Source organism: Erpetoichthys calabaricus, chromosome 1 (assembly GCF_900747795.2).
Source record: "Erpetoichthys calabaricus chromosome 1, fErpCal1.3, whole genome shotgun sequence".
NCBI lineage: Eukaryota > Metazoa > Chordata > Cladistia > Polypteriformes > Polypteridae > Erpetoichthys > Erpetoichthys calabaricus.
In genome coordinates this window covers 308,870,027-308,895,169 of record NC_041394.2, presented here as the reverse complement: position 1 = coordinate 308,895,169, position 25,143 = coordinate 308,870,027, and the positions used below count along the sequence as shown (strand labels likewise).

Genomic DNA, 25,143 nt, shown 5'->3' with positions numbered 1-25,143 from the left:
ACAGTAGGTCTTCTCCTTATTATACTCTCTCTATTAAGTCAGTTCTTGATATTGGAGACTCATCACTGTTGCAGCTTGTCAGTGCTTCCACAATATTAGTAGAAAAGTATATAGAATTATATAGTACCAGTAATGTCTCACTGCATGATAACGTGCAGTGAATACACTTGACTTGAGCATTCATAGTTTTCATACTTTTTCTCTGTACATTTAGCATTCGTTTGTTCAGAGGTTGATGTGCTTGCTGCTTCTTGAGCAGTTCTTCTTTTCTCGACTATAATGGCCCGCTTCTACTCTTCTTTCGTCTGCATCTTTTCACGTTAAAACTGATTATGTCAGTGTTTGTGTTGCAATTGCTTAGTACGTTTTCTTTAATTTTTCACTTAAGCTGGCACTGAAGTCTTCAATCTGTCTCAAGAATAATTTAAGATATGAAGAGGTAGGGGAAGTGACAGCAAAGGTGGTAGAGATGAAAACGGCGCTCGTACACATGCACCGCATGGCTGCCCTGCTGCCCGCTGCCGAGAGTTGATTCTACAATAAAATAAAATAATAATAAAAAGAGGAATAACCTTGGAGGTCAATCATCACTCCACAAGTGGATAGTATTGTAGATGTCATGTAATATATGTGTACCAAACATCAGGTGAATAGGTCAAATGGTTTGCGAGCTACAGGTGATTTAAAATCCTGGACAGACAAATGAACAGCCACAGTAGAGTATTATATAAAAAGATTAGTATAACATTCTCAAAAACACTTAAGCTAATTCATGACCTTGGTGGGACAGCATCATCCAGCACAAAACAAGATCCAAACCAAGATGGGGCATCAGTCCACCCCAAGGCCCAGTCATGCAGAAACTCATACTCAGAATCACAGGAAGTAAATTAAGAGTTGCCAATTAACAAATCCTGTAGGAAATATAGGAGGAAATCTAAAGTGCCCAGAGAAACTAAGGCAAAACACGTAAATTCATTTTGAATTATTAAGTGACATACATATACCAAAGGGAATTGAAATACTGAAAGTGTATTGGTGGCTCTATTGAATATACTGCACTTTTTATTTCCCGGAATATCACATATGCATACAGTTGTACATTCCCATATACAGTAAAGCTTATATCTATGTGATGCATTATATAGGGATAAACATATAAAATGAAGAATTAAGTTTTATATTAATAATATAATAATTAGAACATTAGAACAATTTTGATCAGAACAGGCTATTCAGCCCAACTAAGCTGTCCAGTCCTATTGAAGATCTCAAATTACTACAGTCTTCCACACTACTTCGTAAATTATTGTATATATCTTTCATACTCTGTATGAAGAAAAATGTTCTATTTGTGTGAAATCGACCCATAACAAGTTTCAATCTATGTTCCTGTGTTCTTCTTTATTTTAAAGGAATAGTCAGGATCCACTGTTCTAATTACCTTCATAATTTTAAATACTTCAGTCATGTCACCTTTTATTCTCTGATTGCTTAAACTAAAAAGGTTCAGCTCCTTTAGTCTTTTGTTCAACTTTTCTAGTCTTTCCTCATAGCTTACACCTCTCAGTCCTGGAATCAGCTTGGTTGCTCTTCGCTGTGCTTTCTCTAGTGCTGCTATGTCTTTCTTTTTGTAATATGGAGACTCAAAGAGTACACAGTATTCCAGGTGAAGCCTCACTGGTGTGTTATACAGTCAGTCAGTCAGTCATCTTCCAACCCGCTATATCCTAACTACAGGGTCATGGGGGTCTGTTGGGGCCAATCCCAGCCAACACAGGGCGCAAGGCAGGAACAAACCCCTGGGCAGGGCACCAGCCCACCGGGTGTGTCATACATCTTAATCATAACTTCCCTTGTCTTGTCTTGAACTTTACACATTGTGATATGTAATCTAACATCACATTAACCTTCTTGATCACTTCTCTCCACTGTCTTGATGTAGACGTTATGATAAGATGAGTCCACTATGACTCCTAGGTCCTTCTCGTAATGAATGCTTTTAAGTTTCAGTCCTCTCATTGCGTATTCATTTCTACCATTCTAACATGTAATACCTTATATTTACACATGCCATAAATCTGTTCAAGCCTGTAGTCAGTCCAGGGCCCTTTGTAACAAGTTAGTCAATTCTACATGGTCTATCGCTCCATGTAGCTTGATATCATCTGCAGCTTTGACCAGCTAGTTGGTCATTTTGTGTTTCACGAAAATCAATGGCATCAGCACTGATCCACTTTTAACACCACCTAATTCTGAAAAGTTCCCATCACCATAATCCTTTGTTTCCTTTGTTTGAGGAAATGATGTACCCACCTACAGACCACACCCTGAATCCTAACTTCTTTTAGTTTGACCACTGACCTTTCATGTGGTACTGTATCAAATGACTTCTGGAAATCAAGATAAATTGCATTATATGCGTCTCTATGATATGCTTATGTTGCTTCTGCAGAGAATCACAGCATATACGGTGGAATGGTGGTACAGTGGTTAAAGGGTTAAAGATAATCCTTCAAAGCTCCATGAGTTGGATAAAATCTATGCATACACACTATGGTTTAACGTTTACATGTTCTACCTGCGTATACATACATAGGCCTTTTTGGTTTGTTCCAGTTTTCTTCTCACTTTAAGGAGATGTGTTTGTGAGTGTTCTCATGATTAGCTAGCATACCATCTACATATAAGCTACACGGTGACTTTCAGCAGGCTCAGTACGAATGAGCACAGCTATGTCTGCTGATGGACTTCCTCCTGATACTGCTGCAGTAGGCTCAAGCTTCCAAAGATCCATTAATTGAATTTAGAAGACGCAGATCATGGGTGTATACGGACATGAAGATTTATGGCGTACACTTTAAAAGCCTTACCTATCATTTTTGGTAATTTTTTCGTTATTCATTTGCACACAAAACTTAAAATCAGTTAGTGTGGCCTCTCAATCAAGTAGCTGTTGTCTCAATGCCTCCTGTTATAAGTAAAGTTTCTAAAGCTTTTATATTCTAGCACACTGTTTAAAACACAAATCATTTCAAAATGTATTTTAACAATTCAGTACTTGAATACTATTAGTAAACAGTAGGATTAAATTATATAAAAGGATAAATCAAATTACCAACATAATGAGGAACGAATACAACACCGGAAAGTTTGTAAAGGTTCTGTCAACAGCCGATTTAATTAAATGTAACTGCCTGTCACATAAACAGTTTGAGTTCTTGAACTCGGTGACATTTTTAATTATCAGGTAACACGCTCGGGGCTGCGTGATGGTTTGGCCTTGATATTTTAACATGCAGCAGGATCACACAGTGTAAAATCAATGATTGGGTAAATATTTGGCATTAGCTGTAAACAGCCCCATCTTCTGGATTACAATGATAGAACTGATAGAGTAGAAACGAAGATAGCAGAAACTAGAATGGGGGAGGGTTGTGTGGCAGCCATATTGAAAAATGTATCAGAAGTAAATAATTAAAATGTTGCACATATTTTTTATATTTAAACATGGGTTTGCATTTACAAATCGCATCATAAATAAATAAACTGGATTTATTTCATGATGTATCCATTACCAGAACTTCCTCAGTTTAATTACCTATGGGGGCCAGAGTCTATCCTGGTGAGATTAGGGGAAAAGTAACAACAAACCCCAGACCTGATACCAATAATTCCTTGCAGGGCACACATCCACTCATACATGGAGCATTAGAGGATCACCGATCTGCCTGAATGGCATATCTTTGGGGGACGTTGAAGATGATTGGCTTATGCATCTGAATAACAGAGCATAAAATCAATGAGCTGAGCACCAATTTATACAGTATTAAATAAAAACCTCATATCTTTGCAGCCTTTGTACTTTACTTTGATGAGCAAATTCACCATAACATTCTCTAATCCAGTGGTTCCCAAACTCGGTCCTAAAGACCCACTGTGGCCTCAGGTTTTTATTCCAGCCAAATTCACAATCTATATATATATAAAAGTCAATGTGTGTGTGTGTGTGTGTGTGTGTGTGTGTGTGTGTGTGTGTGTGTGTGTGTGTGCGTGTGTGTGTGTGTGTGTGTGTGTGTGCATGTATGTATGTTCCAGCATCACTTCTGAATGGCTGGAGCTATTTTCATGAAACTTGATACACATGTTTCTCATTGGTCGACTAAAAATACTGTAGAGTGAAATCAACCTTAACCCACCACCATCTGGGTAGTGATCTTGCGGCCTTGTATGCATGTTATCATCCAGTTGACACTTGGAACGACCACTAGAGTGCGAACTGAAGGTGACTGCCAGCATTACTTTATGTTTGAGCACCACCGCAACCCTGTTACCTTTGAAATTAAATAGACATGGCCGGTTCTGAGCGCCATACATATAAGACTGCAAGACAAGCACATTAGTGAGTGTTCATTGTTTGTTAATTTATTTTTATTTTTAAAGTTTTTTTTTTTAATTATATTTTTCTCAAACAATTAAAAAAAAACACTTTACTTTCCTCCCGGGCAACGCCGTTTTTTTCAACTATTTAGTGATAATAATTGATCTAATTTATTTAGATGTTTTTTTCCCTTCTCTTATTCTGCCTTTAGAAAAGCACAGCAGTATATTTTTTACATTTATAACACATTTAGAAATATTTCAACTTTTGTTATAAATGCTCACCTCTCTTTTTTGTTGTCCTATTGTTTTGTTATTTTTTTGTGCAGTTTGCACCCTTCAATGTATCCTAATAATGATAATTAAAACAAACAGAACTGACAGCCAGATGAACAGCACTGAATGATGAAAGACTGCAATAGCTTTAACATCAGACCCACATTAGTAGATAATAACTTAAACAATCAGAACACTTGGAAATGTAGAATGAGATTGTGCAATTGTGAATTTCCCCTTGGGATTAATAAAGTATCTATCTATCTATCTATCTATCTATCTATCTATCTATCTATCTATCTATCTATCTATCTATCTATCTATCTATCTATCTATCTATCTATCTATCTATCTATCTATCTATCTATCTATCTATTATATATTGTATTGAGGATTACTTGTGTTCTGTGTATTTTATTGTATTGACCCCCTTCTTTTTTTATCACCCACTGCATGCCCAACCTACCTGGAAAGGGGTCTCTCTTTGAACTGCCTTTCCTAAGATTTCTTCCATTTTTTCCCTACTAGGGTTTTTTTGGGGGAGTTTTTCCTTATCTTCTTAGAGAGTCAAGGCTGGGGGGCTGTCAAAAGGCCTATTAAAGCCCATTGCGGCACTTCTTGTGTGATTTTGGGCTTTACAAAAAGAAATTGTATTGTATTGTATTGTATAAAGTCTGTGTGCAATTTAAAATAGTTGTAACTTTGTAAGTATATGTGATAGAATTCGTAAAAAGGATTAGAAAGCTTGGTGTATCTAGTTTTGTTTTTTGTTTTTTTTTGTCTTTAGAAGTTTTATTTTTGCCATATTTGGGGAACTGAAAATCCACATGAGTCTGTTGAACATGAAAGAGATTCTTAATGTGCTAATGTGTGGTGTGCTTTGAGAAAAAATCAAGTCATAGGGCCATTCTTTTTTTGAAGGGCGTGTTGTTAACGGTGATAGCTATTTAGAAATGCTGCAAAATTATTTTATTCCTCAACTTGAACAATTAGGACTAATAGAGAATACAGTGTTTTAACAAGATGGTGCTCCTTGTCACCTTTCCTTTGCATGTTAGACAGTTTCTACATGAGAAATTCCATAACAGATGGATTGGAAGAGGTGGACCATTTTCTTGGCCTCCACGTTCGCCAGATTTGACTCCATTGGATTTCTTTTTATGGGGACATGTGAAAACTAATGTTTATTCAACCAAACTTTGAGCGTTAGAAGACTTGCAAGCTAGGATAACTGATGTGATTGCTGGTATTACTGAAAATCAGCTTGAAAATGTTTTCCGAGAACTACAGAATTGCATTACTCTTTGTATTAGTAATGATGGTGGACATGTTGAAAATTAACAAGAACAATAAAAAATGTAAGTATTTCTTCTTTCTAATTCTTTTTACAGATTCTTTCTATCACATATACTTACAAAGTTACAACTATTTTAAATTGCACATTGACTTTATGGACACCCTGTATTAATACAAATGTAATCAATGTATGCCCTCGATAAATGCACACCCATATATCTAGAAATGCAGGGGTTCAAGTCATTTTCTTTTATCTTAATTTATAAATTCCTCCCATATCCCTGGCTTCTTGACTTGAAAACACTGCAAAACATACTTGATCAAATTTTGTTGGGGCCAAAAGGCACTGGGCTAAGCTTCTTGGAATGTTGCACACATTTTTTCAGTGGTCTTCAGGAATGAATGGTGGAACAGGAAAATCAACAAAACGGGAACATCCCTATTGATGTCATGGCAGTTGGTGACATCACAGGATGGACCTCAGGCAATTTGCAGCATTTGAGCCCATTTTAGTTAGCTGCTTCAATTTTTAGAAGCCACTTATTCCATTAGAGGGTTAAGGGGGAATCAGTGCCTCTGCCTCTTTGATTTGTTCAGTCTGATTCCAGCCAGATGTTGCTGGTGTACTCTGCATTAGAATAAGTAAATCTAGAAAATTAATGAATTAATAAATGAATAAATGACCAGCCCCGCCATCTTCTCCATCCAAGAAAAAAAGATTTCTGTATGAGCTTTTCCTGTATTTCATGTGCTGACTTTGTATATGTGTGTGTGTGTGTGCCCTGAGATATCGGGTGCCTACCACTTGTTATGAAAGATAATCAATGAAACTACCTTAACTGTCTGTCTCAATAAATGAGAAAAGAGACTCAGAGATAAAGTAATGTCTGGTAAAGGTAGAGGGAGCTTTGTCAGGGCAATTACAGAAAATTGTTAGACTTATTACTGACTCCCATGAAGTTCTGTTGTGGAAACCACTAATTTAGAACATTAGAACAATTGTGGTGAGACACAACACACAGGAGTCCTGTGCAATCAGAAAATGCCCATATGCTGGACTACAGCTATGAGTCACGAGCAAGCCCTACACATCATGGACATGAGAAAGCTGTATTGAACACTTAATTTGCAAGATGGCACCATGTTATGAACATCTGTGTCTGTAGTATTATTGGAGTAGTGCCTATTGGTGATAAAGTGCAGGAAGCCCGCCTGCACTGGTATGGCCACATTATCCAAAGAGAACGCCACTCAGTGGCAAAAACTTCCCTCCATCTCAGCCCACAACCTAAACAACCATGCCCTCAAGTAGCAGTGGGTTAAGAGACGTCATGTGGCAAGTTAAAGCCAATAAATAAGATACTTTAGATTGGGAGAAATGAAGGGAGACATGCAAGTCGGGAGATCCTGTGGTAGTGTGTGGTAAACATTGAGGAAGAAGAACAACTGTGCCGAGAATAGGGTATTCAGCCCAACAAGCTCCAAACTGGAATTCACAGTACTAATTTTTTTAAACCATTCAATTATATCACCTCTTAATTAGCATTTGCTAAAACTCAAAATGTCTCACCCCTTCAATCTCTCTTCATAGCTCATACCTCTCAGACCCAGAATCAGTCTAGTCACTCTTCTCTCTGGACTTTCTCAAGTGCTACTATGTCCTTTTTGAAATATGGAGACCAAAACTAAATACAATACTCCAAGTAAGGTCTCACTAGTCTCTCTATATATAAAATCCAAAATCTGTCTTTCTGTCGGTTTGTATGTCTGTCCACTTTTCACAAGAGAACTACTAAACGGATTTATATCAGGTTTTTTATATAATTTGCTTGAACATTCCAGTTGATTTTGCAACTTCTCTCATCACACTAAGAATCATAGTTCGCTTGCAGGTTTGCGCTAATCCAAGACAGAGGCTGTGGGCCAAGGTGAGGATGAAGCATGACATCAGGAGTGCGGAGACGGGCAGGGCCCATGTCACTCACATGCCAGCCACCGTTGGAGTTGTTCTACCTCTGCATTTTGGAGTGTACCTTGCCTCTGCTTAGCTAGTGATATCTGTTTGTTTATTGATTTTTAAATTTTATCCTTTTTCACTACTATGGGTGAGCTGCAGGGGTCGGCTAGTATGTTACATAACTTAAGCATGACCTCCCTTGACTTGTACTTCAAACATCATGATATATCAATGAACATCCTATTAGGCTTATTGAGCGCTTTGATACACTGTCCAAATGCAGATAGTGATGAGTCCGCTATGACTCCCAGGTCCTTCTCATTGTTGTACTCCCATGTTTCAGACCTCCCTTTGTGTATTATTCACCCTTCCATCTAGTTTGGTATCATCTGCAGAACTTAACCAGCATTTTTATTATACCCTGTGTCACGATCATTTAAGTATATTATAAAAGAGATGCGGCTCCAGCACTGACTCCTTAAGGGCACCACTTTTAACATCAAGATCGCTTTACCATAACCATTTGTTTTCTGTGTTTAAGTCAAATTTGTACCCACCTACCAGACCACACCATGAACTGCCACTTACCATGATCACAAATCTTTAATGTAGCGCCTTATCAAAAACATTCTGAAAATTAAGTTAAATAATATTACATGCACCTTTCTTATTGTAAACTCTTGTTTCTTCCTCATAGAATTCCAGCATATTAGTAAACTCAGGTTTACTATTTGTTAATACTCCTGTTCTAGACATCTGTGCTGGACTTTTTCCTTAATTTACCTGTAATGCATGTTAAGCTTAATGGCTTACTGTCCCAAAACGTTTCAAAGCATGAGGTGTTATGGAATAAGATCTCAACTGTCAGGGAGGTTATGCAACCAGAGAAAAAGAATGAAAAAGATATGACAATGAGCACAGACCTGGTTTGGTGTGGATAGAAGGTATGTTGGAGAGGCACCCAGCTGCTCAGACAAGGAATGATGTATAGCAAAGCCTTTAAGATTGTGAATTTTTGTTGTTGTGTGTGCCTCACAGTAAGGCAACCAGGGTTTATGTCCTGGGTCCTCACTGCATGTTTGCGTGGGCTTGCTCCATACTCTGGTTTCCTCCCACTGTCCAAATACATGCAAATTAGGGGAATCGGCGATGCTAAATTGGCTGAAGTGCGTGGGTGTGTGTGCTCGCCCTGCGATGGACTGGCACTCAGTCCAGGGTTTGTTCTTGCCTTGTACCCCATTACTAGCTGGGAAAGACTCCAAACCGCGGCCCTGGTCTGGATTAAGTGGGTTAGAAAATTACATGACACTTTGTATTTTTCTCCCTTTGTCATTCACGAATTCTTATTAATAAACCATTGAATGAAATACAACTAAAATAATTTTTTGCAGTGTTTCTCTTGGTTAGATACAGTAAGGTGACAACATCACAATGTCTTAATTGTTGAATAACAACAACTAGAAGATTACCATAAGGAACCATATATTTTAGAATAGGTTTGTAGTTCTTTTATAAATAACTAGTCATTTAGCCCGTTACAATAACGGGCGCTAGAACAGTAGTGCATAAACATTAGTAGGAACAGTCTATATTAAATGGTAAGGGACTTTGACCTCATTCTTTTTGTTGGTCGTATTTTTCTTTCTTTCAGCCTTTCTTTTGTTGATGGTTACTTGCTGAGCTGACCGTTCTTCGTGGGCTGCCGCCGTGTATTGTGTGTCTTTAATTTTCTGTGACAGTAATACTGTCTTGTACGGCTCTATTCAATAAGGGCGCGTAGATAATTTAGTTCAAATGGGTCTGGAATATGTGAAGAGCAACAGGTGCAGATCTTTATTTACGCGCGCCTTTATTCGCTGCGCCCAATTGAGGTCGTCCTTTTGAGGCTCGCCTTTTTGTGCGCGCCCTTATTGAAGGATGCCTGTGCGCGCCCTTATTGAAGGATACCGTCTTGTACGTCCACTGGCTTGTACGTTCAAAATATACGTCCATACGTCCGTAATATACCTTTAATTTTCTCTGGCGGTAATACAGGCGTGTGCGTCGGTAATATGCCTTTAATCTCCTCTGACAGTAATACTGGCTTGTATGTGGCTGTAATATGCATCACTGTATTGTGTACCTTTAATTTCCTCTCGCAGTAATACTGGTTTGTATTTCCGTAAAACGCCTCTAACTTTCTCTGACAGTAATATCGCGCATAGCACCGTGCCCTGCGCATGCGCACTTCACCAGAAGACACCCACACACGGACACCTGGACGCACATAGGGATTTTATATATATAGATAAAACACATACTACTTTTCTGCAGCTCTCTCATGTCGGCTCTATCTCATTCTCTACGGTGGGATGGCTATTCCATTTACCAACCTTCCAGTTGGCACTTAGAAGCTCCCGTACTCGCTTTTCTCTCTCTCTCTTTCTCTGCCAAGGTCCTGGCCTCCGATCTTCCTGTCCATCTCACTTTGCAACTCTAGATTATATAGACCTTTGTCTTGGAGTGACTTTTAAGGGAAGGATTGGGCTAAGTTGTGATCAATGATGATATCCTTAGCTACATAAGATTAACGGGCAATAGTTCCCTCTGTCATTTACAATTATTTATTTTGCTGACACCTTTATCCAAAGCAACTTACAACATGGAAGATACATTATGGTCACACAGTGTCAGTGGCAGGATTGAAGGGTTTGAATTCCAAAGGCTTTAAAAAGATCAACATCTCACTCAAATTCAGCTTGTTCTTGACATCTTAGTCCAAGAGTGTCAGACTCAGATCTTGGAGGGCACACAGTGCCTGCAGGTTTTCATTCAAGCCACTTTCTTACTTGTAAAATGCAAAAGACATCTTTTGCCTTAATTGTAAATGATTAGCTCTTTCAAATTCATAACCCCTATTGTTTCTTTTCTTTCTGGGAACACAGTCAAAATCTTTTGTTGACCAGAATAGATTAATATTTGTCAGACCTTCACTTTTTCCTTTACAAAAGGGATAATTCAGTCAAGCAAAATTAAGACAAAATAAGTAGGTTCCATTAGCAGCAGCAACTAATTAAGAAAGCAGCTGAAACAGAAATCTGTAATCTGACAGCTCTGATGTAGTGCAATTTGTACAAGGAGTGGATGGAAAGATTGATTAAAAGAAGACCAGAATATTACAATGTTTTAACAGTGCTTTTCACTTTTATTGAACTCTTTTATAGGAAATGTCATTCACGTGACAAGTTTAGGTTTATAGGCCGTCAACTTTATCTTTGTTGTTAGTTGCTTGTGGGTGGCAAACCAATACAGGATTTCCAAATAACTGCATGAAAACATGTTAATTTCTTGAAATGAGATTAATTATGATATGAACAATGCCACTGAAATAAAGAATTTTATGTTTCTAGATGACACATTTAAAACAGCAAGACTATGACCCATTGAGGAACCAGGAGATAAGTGTGAAAGATTCCTGAACTCTTCAGAGCCACAGGCAGGGTTTTACATTATGGAACCAAAGCTTTGAGAAGTAAGACCAGACCAGAGGGCATCCCTTACTGGTTGTACAAGAGCTGCCCTTGGTTGACAATAAGACTCTGGAGACTGATGAGGGTCATTTAGAAGAAAGGCAGAATGCCAGAGAAGTGGAAAATGGCAGATGTATGTTTCATCCCTAAGAAAGAAGAATCCAAGGACCTCTCAAATTTTCAGACCATCTCACTCTTGAATGTTGATGGCAAACATTTTCCTGTCAATCATTGTCAATCTAGTTCATGTTGGTCAGTCAGTACATTGATAAAGCAGTACAGAACAGTGGCATCCCAGGAGTGTCAGGATGCCTAGAACACACCAGCAGCCTATAACAGATTATTGGGGAAGCAAAATAACACAAGTGAGACCTCACAGTGTTGTGGCTAACCTGCATTAATACCTATGGCTCCATTCCACACTAGTTGGTATGTACCATACTGATAAAGTACCATCTTCCAGGCAAGGTACAAGATCTCCTGAAAAACTACTTTGATTTAAGATGAGAATATCAAAGGCTTGAAGTGGGGATAGATAGATAGATAGATAGATAGATAGATAGATAGATAGATAGATAGATAGATAGATAGATAGATAGATAGATAGATAGATAGATAGATAGATAGATAGATAGATAGATAGATAGATAGATAGATAGATAGATAGATAGATAGATAGATAGATAGATACGTTATTAATCCCAAGGGGAAATTCACAATTGCACAATCTCAGTTATCCTGTTTGCCGCAACAATACATCTGCTCATGAAGTCAGAAAAATAACCAAGCCAAGGTCCAATGAGGAGGTCCATTGTATGATAACAGCCCACTCAGTTATTCATGGATGACATGTCCATAACAATGAGGTCAGTGGTGGAGGGCAAGTGGATGCTGGATGACCTAGGAAAGTTGGTTACCTGGACCTTGATGACATTCAAGTTACGTAAGTCTGGAACTGAAAAGATGGAGGGTGGACAATGCTACTTGGCTTAAAATTGGAGGAGGAGAGATACCAACACAATTAAATGAACCAGTGAAAAGAATGGGGAAGTGGTTTGATGACAGCCACAAGGACACTACAAGAATTGAGGTAGTGGTGGGACAGGCAGAGAACAGGGTGCAAAGAGTGGAGTAGAGCAGCTTACCAGGGAAATACAAAGCTTTTTGTTACCAGCATGGGCTCTTGTTATGGTTTCTCTGGTTGTATCTGACTTCCCCATAACAATAGTGCAGGAGATGAAAATTAACATCAGCAAGTATTTGAGAAGGTGGTTTGGCATACCAAAGAGCTTTGGCAATACTAACATCTACAGGCTGAAGACCAAGCACCATATCCAAATCAGAGGTCTAGTTGAGGAGTTCCAGTTGACCACGGTAAGACAAGTGGTGATGTTATGCAACTGCAAAGAAAACAAGGTCAGGGCAGCAGGAATAGAAGTCTGCATGTGGTGAAAATGGTCAGCCCCAACAGCAGTGAGTAAGGTCACTACTAGGTCCATAGCATTGCAGTGGCTGAGTGTGGGGAGCATCCCAAGGATAAGCTGGGGAAAAGTGAATCCCCGAGAGACTTGGTGGAGTCTGAAATCTGGTCCCTGGTTCAAGAGGGAAGGCTGATGAAAGCAGTTGGAATGACACAAAAAGGTAAATGGATGTGGTGGGAAGCAGGTAAGGGAAGGAAGAAAACGTTGAGTGACCTGTGGTCAGTGGAGGCCAGCAGAATAAGGTTTCTCTTCCTCAGTGTCTGTAACATCCTTCCAAGTCCTACAAATCTGATCATCTGGAGGCAGAGAGAAGTCCTGCAATTCAAGCAATGTGGAAATCCAGCACATTTTCGGGCACATTTTGTCTTCTTGCAGTGCAGCACTGACAAAGAGATACCACTAAAGTTATGATAAGGTACTAACAACATTGACTGCACTTGTGAAAAATGAAACATGGAAATACAGGTAAACTGATAAGAGACCACGGTTTATTACTTTTATGAATAGTGAAAACAAGGCCTCTCGGTCAATGGAGAGTGGTGTGCTGGGAACAACTGAAGATGAGTAGATGAGTTGACATGCATCTCACCTTCGCACAGGGTATTGTCAGCCCTACCCTGATACAAAAAGGGTTAATCTGGTCCAGAAGAATTAAAACCATTATCATGCTGGAGATGACAGTACCATGGAATGAGCACATGGAGGAGTCCTACATGACGAAAATGTGCAAATACCAGCCACTGGTGGATGACTGCATTGAGAAGGGGTGAAAATAAAGTGCCTGCCATGGAAGTCGGAGTAAGAGATTGCACTGAAGATTCTAGGTATCAGAGAGTAACAGTTGAAGAAGCTTTGCAGCACAGTGGGCCAAAAGGAAGAGAAAGTATCACAATGGATGTGACTATGGAGAGAGGAGTGATGGTTAAGTCACCTGGCTCAGGCTGGGTCTGGTCAACCTGGCAGAGGATGTTGTGATGAGCTTTGAAACATCCAGTGACAAAGGGAGTCACCTGACAGTGAGCAAGGTAGCAGCTGTGCCATCCAGCTGTATGTACATATGTAAATAAATTAATTTATATTATTTAAGAAAAATTAGTTTTTCTCAAAATATTTAATGTAATGTGTTTGATTGTTTGAGTAAGTTTATTAAGGAGCCATATTTAAATGTCAATATTTTATAATTGGCATTTGTTGGCTGTATAACAAAAGGGGGTACACTTGAAAGAAGGTAAGAAAGCATATGAACTTTTACTTGACCTGAATTTAGTCTTGATGTTTGTGACTTTTCATTTTAAAATGGACTTTTTTTTAAGATTTTACACATGCACCTTGATAATCTACTCTTTTCATTGCCTTATGTGCATTCACATTTAGAAAAATGTTGTGTTGCACTAACAAAATTGAACTTAGTATTTAGAACAAAAACAAAACTTTAGCTGATTTCATTGTATTGTTTTAGTTCAAAAGACTAATGTACAAAATAGGTTTAGATATACTTAAATATATGAGTTGGCATAACTTTAATTATGTTATGAATTTACAAGAATCAAGATTAAAGTATCTATTTAGCTTGGCCAAGTTTCACAGCTTGTTGAGCCAATGAAATGTTTAAATCATGTAAAACATGATGCTCAAAGGTTGAGCTAACTTGAAAAGTGTGATGAAATCAGTTACTTAATATTTTTAAGTTGGGCACACAGTACTTTTTTATTGTCTGTGTCTGCTACCTGAAGATTTCTCTCTCACCAAGAAGAGATTCACAGTTGGCACCTCATATACATATGATGTCGTCTAACATTGTCCTGGAATTCATCTCCGTTTCTTCCCCTTGGTACTTTGTTTTGATGCCCCCTTAGAGGTCTGGTTTCCAAGGTGGCTCTTGTCTTTACAAATTGACATACTGACAGAGGTGTTTTCATACTGCACCTTCCATCTCCTGTCACCTCTACAGGACTCCTGAGGACCTTTGCCCAGTTTTGTGCAATCCTGGTAGTGTTCTTCTCTCTAGCAATCTCTTGTTAGCCAGGCGCTCCAGTTATATAGAAATATGGGCTATATATTTTTAAAAAGCATAGTCTGACATATTTATTTACTCTGAAACAAGAAGTGGGTTGTTCTTTTTTTTTCTTGATTACCATATGATATCATAACTTCAGGTTAGCCTTAAACCTTTACCCTAGCCATCAAGTTGCCACCCTTATGTACAAACAGGAATTGGAAGCTTAACTTAAATACAACCACCCATCTAAAAAATGTGCTTTAATAAGGTACAGTCAATTAATACTGTGTTAAGTACTCGCTTTCACACATATACATATAACCATCCATGCCTACACAGAAACACACACACACACACACACACACACACACACACATATATATATATATATATATATATATATATATATATATATATATATATATATATCATGTCAACTTTTATGTTAACCTCTGCACATCTGACCGTCCTGCATCCCCGTCTTTTTCTCTTCAGCAGAACTGTTTAACTCCCTGGCGATTTGCGCCGAGCACAATGACGTGGGCGTTTCTCATTATAAAGAGCTAAGACGCTCGGAAGTCGCGTTCATTCCGGCTTTAGCAAACTCCGTGGCTTATCTGTCAGCTGTGATCCGATGCAATCTGGATATGTGCGCCTTCTTCGAAGCAATTGCCTGCAAACGTTGTTTCTCCGGATCGAGCGCTAGTTTCGTTGCGTGATTTTGGATATGTGCATGAACAGTATGCGTGGCCATTTACTTCAATCACAAGGCAGCTAACAAGCTTTTACTTGGGTTGGATGTACAGTTCTCTTTCCTTATGAAGAAGGCAAAAGTAAGTGGAAGCGATTTATTCTTACTTTTTTTAAGGGGAAGCAATTACTTGGACTGGATTTTGGACATTATTTTGAAATCGTGAAGCAGACCATGAACATGGCAAGATCTACATTTTCGTACAATAAGTTTGTTCTTATTGTTTATGATTATAGGGTGGTGCATGATAGAAGACGATGCATGCTAGCAGTCTAAAGAGCGGTGGTATACGCATGCCTGCGTCACAAACTGCTGAACCATTCTAATTAGTGGATCATCTTGTTACGTCTGCTCACGATTGTTTCTTACATATCTAGAGATAATGCAGGGCAAACTGTGCAGTTTATCCATGCTTGCCTCGGAGTGAAAGCTGCACGAAACACAGATTAGCGTTTTGATGATTAACACTTCTGACTTTCGATCTTGCTGCCTCAGTCTGATTTCTGTCCCGGACGCCGTGCGCGGCTCCAAATGATTTTGGGAACACCTTAGCGAGTCTATATGTCACCAGTAAAATACTTGCTTCGTGTGACACTAAATATTTCGTGACGTTAAAATGAAAGGAAAACCAACGTGAACAAAAGCACAGTGGAGTAGTACGTCAATTGCGCCACAAAAATCGCAGATTGACACTTGTACAGCGATAATTTAGGGCAGCCTCCGAGTCACTCGCTCAGACGCTTTCGTGGGATATTCTGCACAATTCACTCTTAACACTCTCAAATAATGCAAGATATAAACGTCACAAAACAGCATGTTTTGCGTTCAGATATGTCAGCGGTCCATTCCTGGGTTTATTCCTGTTGCGCCCCACGCTGCAGAAAAGGGCAGCCAAGCCACACTTTGACTAAGCAGGTTTAATAGATCGATTGGTAAAGCGCTATATTAAATTATGTTTTTTCGTCACACCCTCTGATACAGACCAGCGTCCCGGCCAGGGTTAGTTCTTACAACATGGCACTTGCTGCCGGAACTTCAAAAAATGACTGGACGCCATCTTCCTAGTTCACATCACCGAGTCCAGTGGTAGACGAATGCAGAAAAATGTCTTATTTGAAGGCAGTGCTGTGTGTTGTCTAAAGAGCGCCTGCCTCGTGATGGATGTCAGTGATAAAGGTACTATATCAGACTGATTTAAAGCTTGAATTAAATTTCAGGACCAATGCACATAATAATTGGTAAGCACAGTTACCCAAAACGTAAAGTTGCACGACTTTCTCAAAATAATTAACAGGTTTGTCGACATGTAAAATGCAAGATTATGCCCATCATAGACGACTAAAATAGGGACATTCCCAACGTGCGCAATGAAAAATCGCATGCGTGTTCAGAAAGTAATCACGCAATTAGGAGTTGTGAAAGGCTTCTGTCAAACAATCCAAAATCTTGCATGAGCTGCTAGTATCGTTTCCATCATAACTTAATAATATAAGTCTTTGAGCATGCACATTATTAATGCAATAACTTTGTAGCGTTGTACAGTGTATGTCATGTTATATTCTGTAAAATATTAATTACATTCAAATGCTATCTATCTATCTATCTATCTATCTATCTATCTATCTATCTATCTATCTATCTATCTATCTATCTATCTATCTATATGACACCTACCAGTGTTGCGGAAATTACCTCCCGTATTTATACTGCAATCATTGATCACCGTCTTGTCATTGTATTTGCTTAATGAGATTATGACATGCACTGTAAAAAAGTAAAGAAGAAAAAATTAGCAGAAATGATGTTCATTGGTGGGTTTTGTCGATCAATATGCCTGGCTCTGCCGTTCGAGATAAAGTACTGACAGCCCTAACTTGCGCTTGCAGTGCCCGACGCCTTTTCATCCCTCTTCATTTTTACTAAGGCGCCTTATTGAGCCTCCTCACACAGCTGCTCGGCACATCCAGCGCTGTGCGCGATCTCCTCAGTTGCCACCAAAACGCCGAAAAAAACCTTTCTTTCCGTTTTTTCTTTCTCTCTTCTCTTCATACCTTTCCAAAGTTATTTTCAGCCTTCTCTCAAAATCTGAACGCTGTCTTTTATGGCTTCTTTTACTGTACATAAATATACGGATCACCAGTAGCTCCGAGAGGGCAAGCTTTTTTGTCACAGATGTCTATCCAATTATTTTTTATGTGCAAATATATTTGTGTAGTACAGCTCTTAGTCAGTTCCCAACCTTTTAAAATATGTAAGATATGTTTAAAGATTGTCTTCGCAACTCGTGTCTGTTTCACATATTTCTTTACATTATTTTACTATCCACGCGCCTATCGTTTTTCAAACCCGCTAACTGTAGTTGTACAATTCGATCCCGATCGGCGAGTATCGGACGCAGGGCAGAAAACAGCACTGAAGAGGATGGTAGCTACTTTATTATACCATCATTTGTTATAAAATTAATTAAAATAAATATGAACTCTAATGCTTTTACTTACCTTTAAAATAATATTATCATTGCATTTGAATTGCTGGATGATAAAGCCAATGAAATTGTATTCTGATTAATAATTTAAATATCACTAGTAGTAATTGTGGGTGGTATCGTGCCTAGCAGTATGAAGATCCGGGTTCGCGCCCCTGGCGCTGCCTGAGTGGAGTTTGTTTGTTCTCCCTGTGTGAGAGTGAATTTCCTCCGGGTGCTCCGGTTTCCTCCCACTGTCCAAAGTCATGCACGTTGGATGAATTGGCAATGTTACATTGTCTCTGGCGTGTGCTTGCTGTGTGTGTGCGCGTTCACCCTGCGATGGACTGGTGCCAGTCCAGGGTTTGTTCCTGCCTTGCGCCATATGCTAACTGGGTTAGGCTTCAGCACATATCCCAAAACCCATATGCCCTCGTCTCTCGCGGTCCAGGTCTCGATTAAGCATTTAAGATAATGAAATGAAATGACAATTCGTAATCGTAATTCACAGTGGTGTCAAGTTAATGCCTCTGTTAGACAGGTTCGCATTGTAAGTGTACAGTTTTATGGCTTTAAAAACTTATTCTCGTTTATTATTTGATAGATATATCAAGAGACACTCTTTATATAAACAATAATACAGACAGACAGATTGCAATGAAAGGCACTATACAATGGGAAGTTAGATCGATAGATATGAAAGGCATTATATAATGGAACGTTAATGTAGATAGATAGATAGATAGATAGATAGATAGATAGATAGATAGATAGATAGATAGATAGATAGATAGATAGATAGATAGATAGTAGGCCTACTTTATTTGTCCCAAGAGAAAATATAACTTTTAAAGAAGCTCAAGAACTGTAAAAATGTTATTACAAAAAGCAACAACCTCCCACAAACACACACACTTCTGAATTACACAAACGAAGAAAACGTCTGCCCTGGCTAAAGATAACAGAGCGGTCACAGTAATGCATTATAAAGACGTACCGCCGCAGGTATGTGGTTAAGAAGACTTAAGAAGATAGTCATAAACACTTAATTCAATTAATGATCGCTCCCGGCAGCTTTTGTGCGCAGGGCATGAAACGATTGCGGACTGTGAGGCAGTCTATGACTATGCGCAAACACCGGGGCAGTTCAGATTGCGTGTGCTTGGTATGTGGAAGGGAAGAGGGTAGGGATTGGTGGGGAATCTGAACTGGCCAAAGCACCAGGCTTGTGGGTGAACCCAATTAATGTGGTAGCAGTACTAGCCACACCGCGACCATCAGCAGTTTTTCTGTTTATTATTATTATTATTATTATTATTATTATTATTATTATTATTATTATTCAGTATCTCATTTTGGATACAGTGGTGCCGGTCCCAAGTCCGGATAAGTGGGCAGGGTTGGACTCAAGAAAAGCATCCGGCCGTAAAAATAACTCCGAAACCTCTATTGGAGAAGTCTAGTAAAAAAAACAGCGATCCCATATAAACATGTGAATAGCTACTGAGGAGGAGGAAGAAGAAAAGACATATACATCTAACTTCCCGTAATGCATTGTTCTCACCGTTTTCTTAGAGGGAGCCGCGACTCCCGCAGATCGGAAGAAATCAAAGGGTTGAGGTCTTGTACTTTGTGGTACTTTTCTTGCACAACCTGCTATAACCCCCAGAGGGCCCCCTAGCCCAGCTGGAGAGCCGTCCCTTTTGCCCTGCTGCGTCCTAAGCTCACAGAGCTGTGCAGTCCCGGTTGTTCGCTACCGGCCTGAGACTCGGTAGTATGAGGAGCAGCGTATCACTATGTTAATCAGTAATGCGAGAAGTCAACACAGGAATGCACATGCATCCAGTTGAATTTAAGAATGGGGAAATACCAAAACGGACGTTTCCTTGTTGTAAATGTTTGGGTCATGTGCCCAGTGCCCTTCACTCTTCCATAAAACATACGAATTGTTAATTATTATTTCTGACTGGCAGGTCACTTGTTTACTTATTGGTGCCTTTTTTGAATGTTGCTAAGACTCGCCCAGTTTCAAATAACTGGGATTACTGTAACTAATAAAATGAAGGAAGCAAAGTGTAAACGTATAAGGGATACTAATGTCTCCTCTGAATCCGCATGATAATCGATTTTTGTTGGCTGGGAGATAGTAGTTGTGTAATTTGTACTTTAGGGTACTTTTTTTATAGGCTTGGCTTGACTATAGTGATCATAGTTAAGTGGTAAATATTAACTTTATTGGGATTTCTGTTTTTTCCCTCTGGTGACTGGCCAGTCTAAAGGTAGTGTATTTCTGGTTAAACCATTTTAGTGTACTATGAACTGGTATTGATTATTAATTTTATTTGGTGTCCATTTGAATTAGTTCCAAAAGGAATTACTTTTATAATAATCTTATTGTAGAAGAGCAAAGTAATAAAGCAGCAACGTCTCAAGACCAGGGTGCTGAGTTCAAATCCTAGAACAGGATATGTTAGTGCAACATTTGTCTGTTCTTCCAGATATCTGCATTGAGTTTCTCCATGTTCACCCGTTTCATCCTACTTTTTGAAGAGATGCACACAGATCTTATAAGTGCAAATCCATATACTGTAGACTGTTTAGGCTGATACTTGTACCCGTATCCCTGGAGTTGTGATTCAGCAACATACTGTAATTATACAAATACATATTGTACAAATACATATTAATCAGTATGACCTTATTGGTAAGTTTCTATCTATCTATCTATCTATCTATCTATCTATCTATCTATCTATCTATCTATCTATCTATCACTATAGCAAATGTGTGTGTGTGTATATATATATATATATATATATATATACTGTATATATATATATATATATGTATATGTATATGTACAGTATATGCACACAACACACAGAATAGTTTATATAGTACATAAAACAATGCTCACCCTCTCTGATTTGTCTTCATACCCTGCTAGCCCCACTGGTCCAACTGTGACAGCTTTTATTAGCAGGTGAGGCAGGTGCTGCTTAGTAACTCTGCTAAACAGAGTGGAAAGGGCAAGTAGACATTTCCAGGACTGAACACTCCTTCTTTACATAAAAAATAAAAGGGAACTTTTTCTTTTATTGATATATTTGCCAAGCAAGCTACTGATGAAAGTAAAGAAGGGTTATTTTTCCTTTCAAAACTGAAATAAAATCTGAGTACGTAACAAATTAAAACAGTTCAATATGAAGTGGTTTAAGCACTTCAGAGGCAATTTTATTCACACCATATGTTTAAATACGTATATACATCGTACATATTTACTGTATATATATTTACATGCAATATATAAAGTGTATATACAGTATATGGTGAAGTGGTAGTGCTGCTTCCTTGCATTAAGGAGTCAAGGCTTTGCATTCCAGTTTCTCTCTGTGTGGAATTCACATATTCTCCCCGTGTCTATGTGTGTTTTCTCCAGGTACTCCAGTTTCCTTCCACAGTCCAAAAACAAGCAGGTTAGGTGGACTGGTGATACTAAATTGGACCTAGTGTGTGTGTGGGTGAGTGTGTGTGTTTGCCCTGTGATGGACTGGCACCCTGTCCGGGTTTTTTTCCTGACTTGTACCCTGTGCTAGCAGGGATAGGCCCCAGCACCCCCTGTGACACTCTTCAGGATTTTGGGTGTTAGAAGATAACTGATATGTATGTATATATATGTACATATATACATACATATCAGTTATCTTCTATATATATATATATATATATACTATCTCTATATTCGGTATCTATGTATGTATAATATATATACTGTATATACAGTCTATATAATATCATTTGAATTAGTCCAGTTAGAACATGCCCAGTGATGGCCTGGTTTATTTCCTGCAGCAATAAGCTGTGCATCATGCAGCTGTGTATCGGATTAAGCAGTTTAAGAAATGTGATAGATTATCCATATTAGTGCGTCCCAATCCAGGTCCTGGCAGAATACCATGACAGCTGTCTTTCATTTGAATTTCTTAATTCAAGAATAAGGTCTGGCTTTAATTAAAACTTCCTTTTAAAGAATCTGTTTATTTCCTTTGCTTCATACTATATCATCTAATTTCATAAAATGACCTGTGGTGATTATTTTACTTTTTAAACAAATATAGGAAAGATTAATAATACCCACAATTTATTGTTTTTAATTTGTATTAACTGGGAATGCACCTGATTTCCTTCAAAGTGTTTCTGAAAATAGTCCCCACATGATGTGTTGTGTGATGTTGTCCTCTCTAAGGACACTGAAGGTAGCTTGAAGAACTTTAATGAACAGCACCTGAAGCTTCACACATTCCAGAACACTTACAGCAGCTCTCCTCTCAGCGTCTGTCTGCGTGTCCGCATCCACACGCTGCATGTCACTTCACACAGCGGCCTGTACTTCCACAGTCACTTGACACTCTGCTGGTTGCTCAGTATTCAGTAGTTCCTGATATCACATATGGTATGGTGGTTAGTGTTGCTTCATGGATTCTACTCCCTATTTATAATAAAAATGTATTGATTTTCCTTATACTTCACTCAGTTTATTACTTTATGCTTACTGTATGTAACTTTCTGTACAACTATTGAATAGCTACAATAAAAATACATCAAAAAATGTGTTTAGCATCCTGGATTTGAATTTCTCAATTGTGGGTGTGTGTGCATAAGTGGAGCACAATGATGGATTAGTGCCACATTTAAGGCTGTTTGCTGACTCGTAGCTAGTGCTGCTGGGATAGGCTGCTGCTTCCCTCGAATTAGATTAATGAGGTCTGAAAATGTTATCCTATCACTTGATGGACAGTGTACACTCACTCTGGCATGAACACAAATCAAAGTGAATGAAGTTCGCTGTTGGATGTTGGATTTTATTTTTGCTTTGTGCCTGTGATCCACTAATTTGCAACTGTGACTTCAGTGAATAAATAATGAAGGTTAACATCTAATTATGATAAATATATAAGTCAATACCCTTGTTGAAGTTCTTGATGGGGATAGATAGATCTTGGATAAAAATGTAATAAGAAAGATAGAAAGAGGAAGAGAGAGGGAGAGAAAGAGAGGAGCAACATATCCAACAAGGCTTTAGTTAGAGTAAAAAAAAACGAAAGGCCACTGGTAGTAAGAGCACATGTTGGCACGATGTCCCAAGAGTTCATGACATATTTTGACCCAGAACTAATTCCAGGTACCACCCTACCAATTATCATCAAGACTTGCAATAAACAATCATGTTCCTGTCCCAGTCTGGGGCTGATAGGTCATTTGGAGTGAAGGCAAACTGGCAGGGATATATTGGGAGAGAGTAGGAGCAGGAAGTGAAAAGGGATATGTCTTAAGTGGTTTTTGAATTAAGTAGGTTTCCAGCTTTTGCTTGCTTTTATCCTTTGTGTTTTGGGACTTGTGTGATTTGTTGTGCTATTTTTCCTTAATCTTAGGGCTTTATTATTAAATGTATTGTGTGCATTCTCAGTAATATCTATCTATCTATCTATCTATCTATCTATCTATCTATCTATCTATCTATCTATCTATCTATCTATCTATCTATCTATCTATCTATCTATCTATCTATCTATCTATCCAATCCAGTGTCCTATTAAGATAGAGCCTAGGCAGGAGCTAACCCGGAATGGGGCATCAGTATGAATTTTGCTAAGACGTCTCCTATAAAAATGTATATGTTATAGAAATTGATGGATATGGAGCAAAGAGGACACAGATTAGGAAAAGACAATTTAAATAAAAATTATACAGTTGTTTGAAAAGAAAACCTATTCCATCCCAATGTTACATTGGGACAACTAAGGGACATGTAAGTGACAATAAGGAATTTAAATGTAGAGACTGATTCAGACATTAATACTTCTAAATAGGATGACACCTTGGACAGCCGATAAGATACAAGATGAATTTATCCAGGATATATGAGGTGCATTCCCATGTAAGGTGGGTGACATCCAGTTGTCTGTTTGAAGAGTCAGCAACCCAGAAGAAGGCAAGTTCTTGTCCATTGAAAGAGTTTGGGAGGCTTATAGGGACAGTGCTTCCAGGGACTGCAGGTAGCCCGGAGGTTCTTAGTGTCACTTCAGGCATAATCCTTGAAGTTGCCTAAGGAAGGCTTTATAGGCCTCTCCCTGCCAGAACCTTATTAAACAATTAAAAACTGGGATAAAGTCACATTCATCAGCAAAAGGTTTGGAGAAAGAGAGAGAGGGGGAGGGAGGGAGTGGTAGGTACTTAGAAAGACATACATTTTCTTGAGTTTTTGAGTTTATTGAATGTAACACACATTTTACCGAGAGCGTTTATTTTTCTTGGGGAGATGGGAAAACAGGGAAGCCGCTTGGTGTGATGGAACAAAATACCTGTGCAGTCAGGTGGGAACTTATAACTGGATAAAGCAGACTTGTGAAAGTGATGTTATTCATTAGCCTAGTATCTATCCATTTTAACAAATATCTGTATATTTAAACATACTGTATATAGTAGTAGCACATTTAAGGAGTTTAACCAGTTTGGAAAGCTCTTTGACTGACATAGGCTCTTCTGTAAACAGCTGCTGAGGCACACCTTTCACAGCCATTTTTTTTTTGCTGAAATAAGCAATTTTTAAAGAAGCATATCTCCTCCAAGATATAGAAAAATGTCCTCATGCCACCTGGAACAACCTGACATTGCTAAAATAATTGTATCACGATTAAATTGCTTGCGCAAATATGTTTGCATTTTCCTTCCTTTCTGCTGCATATCAGATAGGCACAAGTCTCTAAACAGGGTGTAACTTTAATATCCGTCAGATGTACGTCATCTGTATTGGCGAGAACAATATATTCTTTGCACCTGTTGAAACCCAGAACACTTAGGGAGTTCGATAATTACCCACGCCAAAAACCCCAGTATAAATGTGTTTCCTTGTAACTCAGGTTAAAGTATCAATGATTTTTTTATTACTCTGTGCATATCAATTGTTGCTATAATATCTCCGCTCTTGCCAAAAGAATCAAACTAAAACAAATAAAAATGTAATCATTTT

General features: G+C 38.5%; 1 protein-coding gene across 9 annotated transcripts in view; it reads left to right on the top strand.

Annotated features, from left to right (window-relative positions):
- Positions 1-15,477: 15,477 nt before the first annotated feature.
- Positions 15,478-25,143, top strand: part of kitlga (kit ligand a) — a 136,246-nt gene continuing 126,580 nt past the window's right edge. For all 9 annotated transcript variants that reach the window (XM_051931483.1, XM_051931477.1, XM_051931467.1 and 6 more), the window contains exon 1: positions 15,478-15,731. In XM_051931483.1, the coding sequence (XP_051787443.1) occupies positions 15,717-15,731 (15 nt within the window). In that variant the 5' untranslated portion in view covers positions 15,478-15,716. The remainder of the gene's footprint in view (positions 15,732-25,143) is intronic.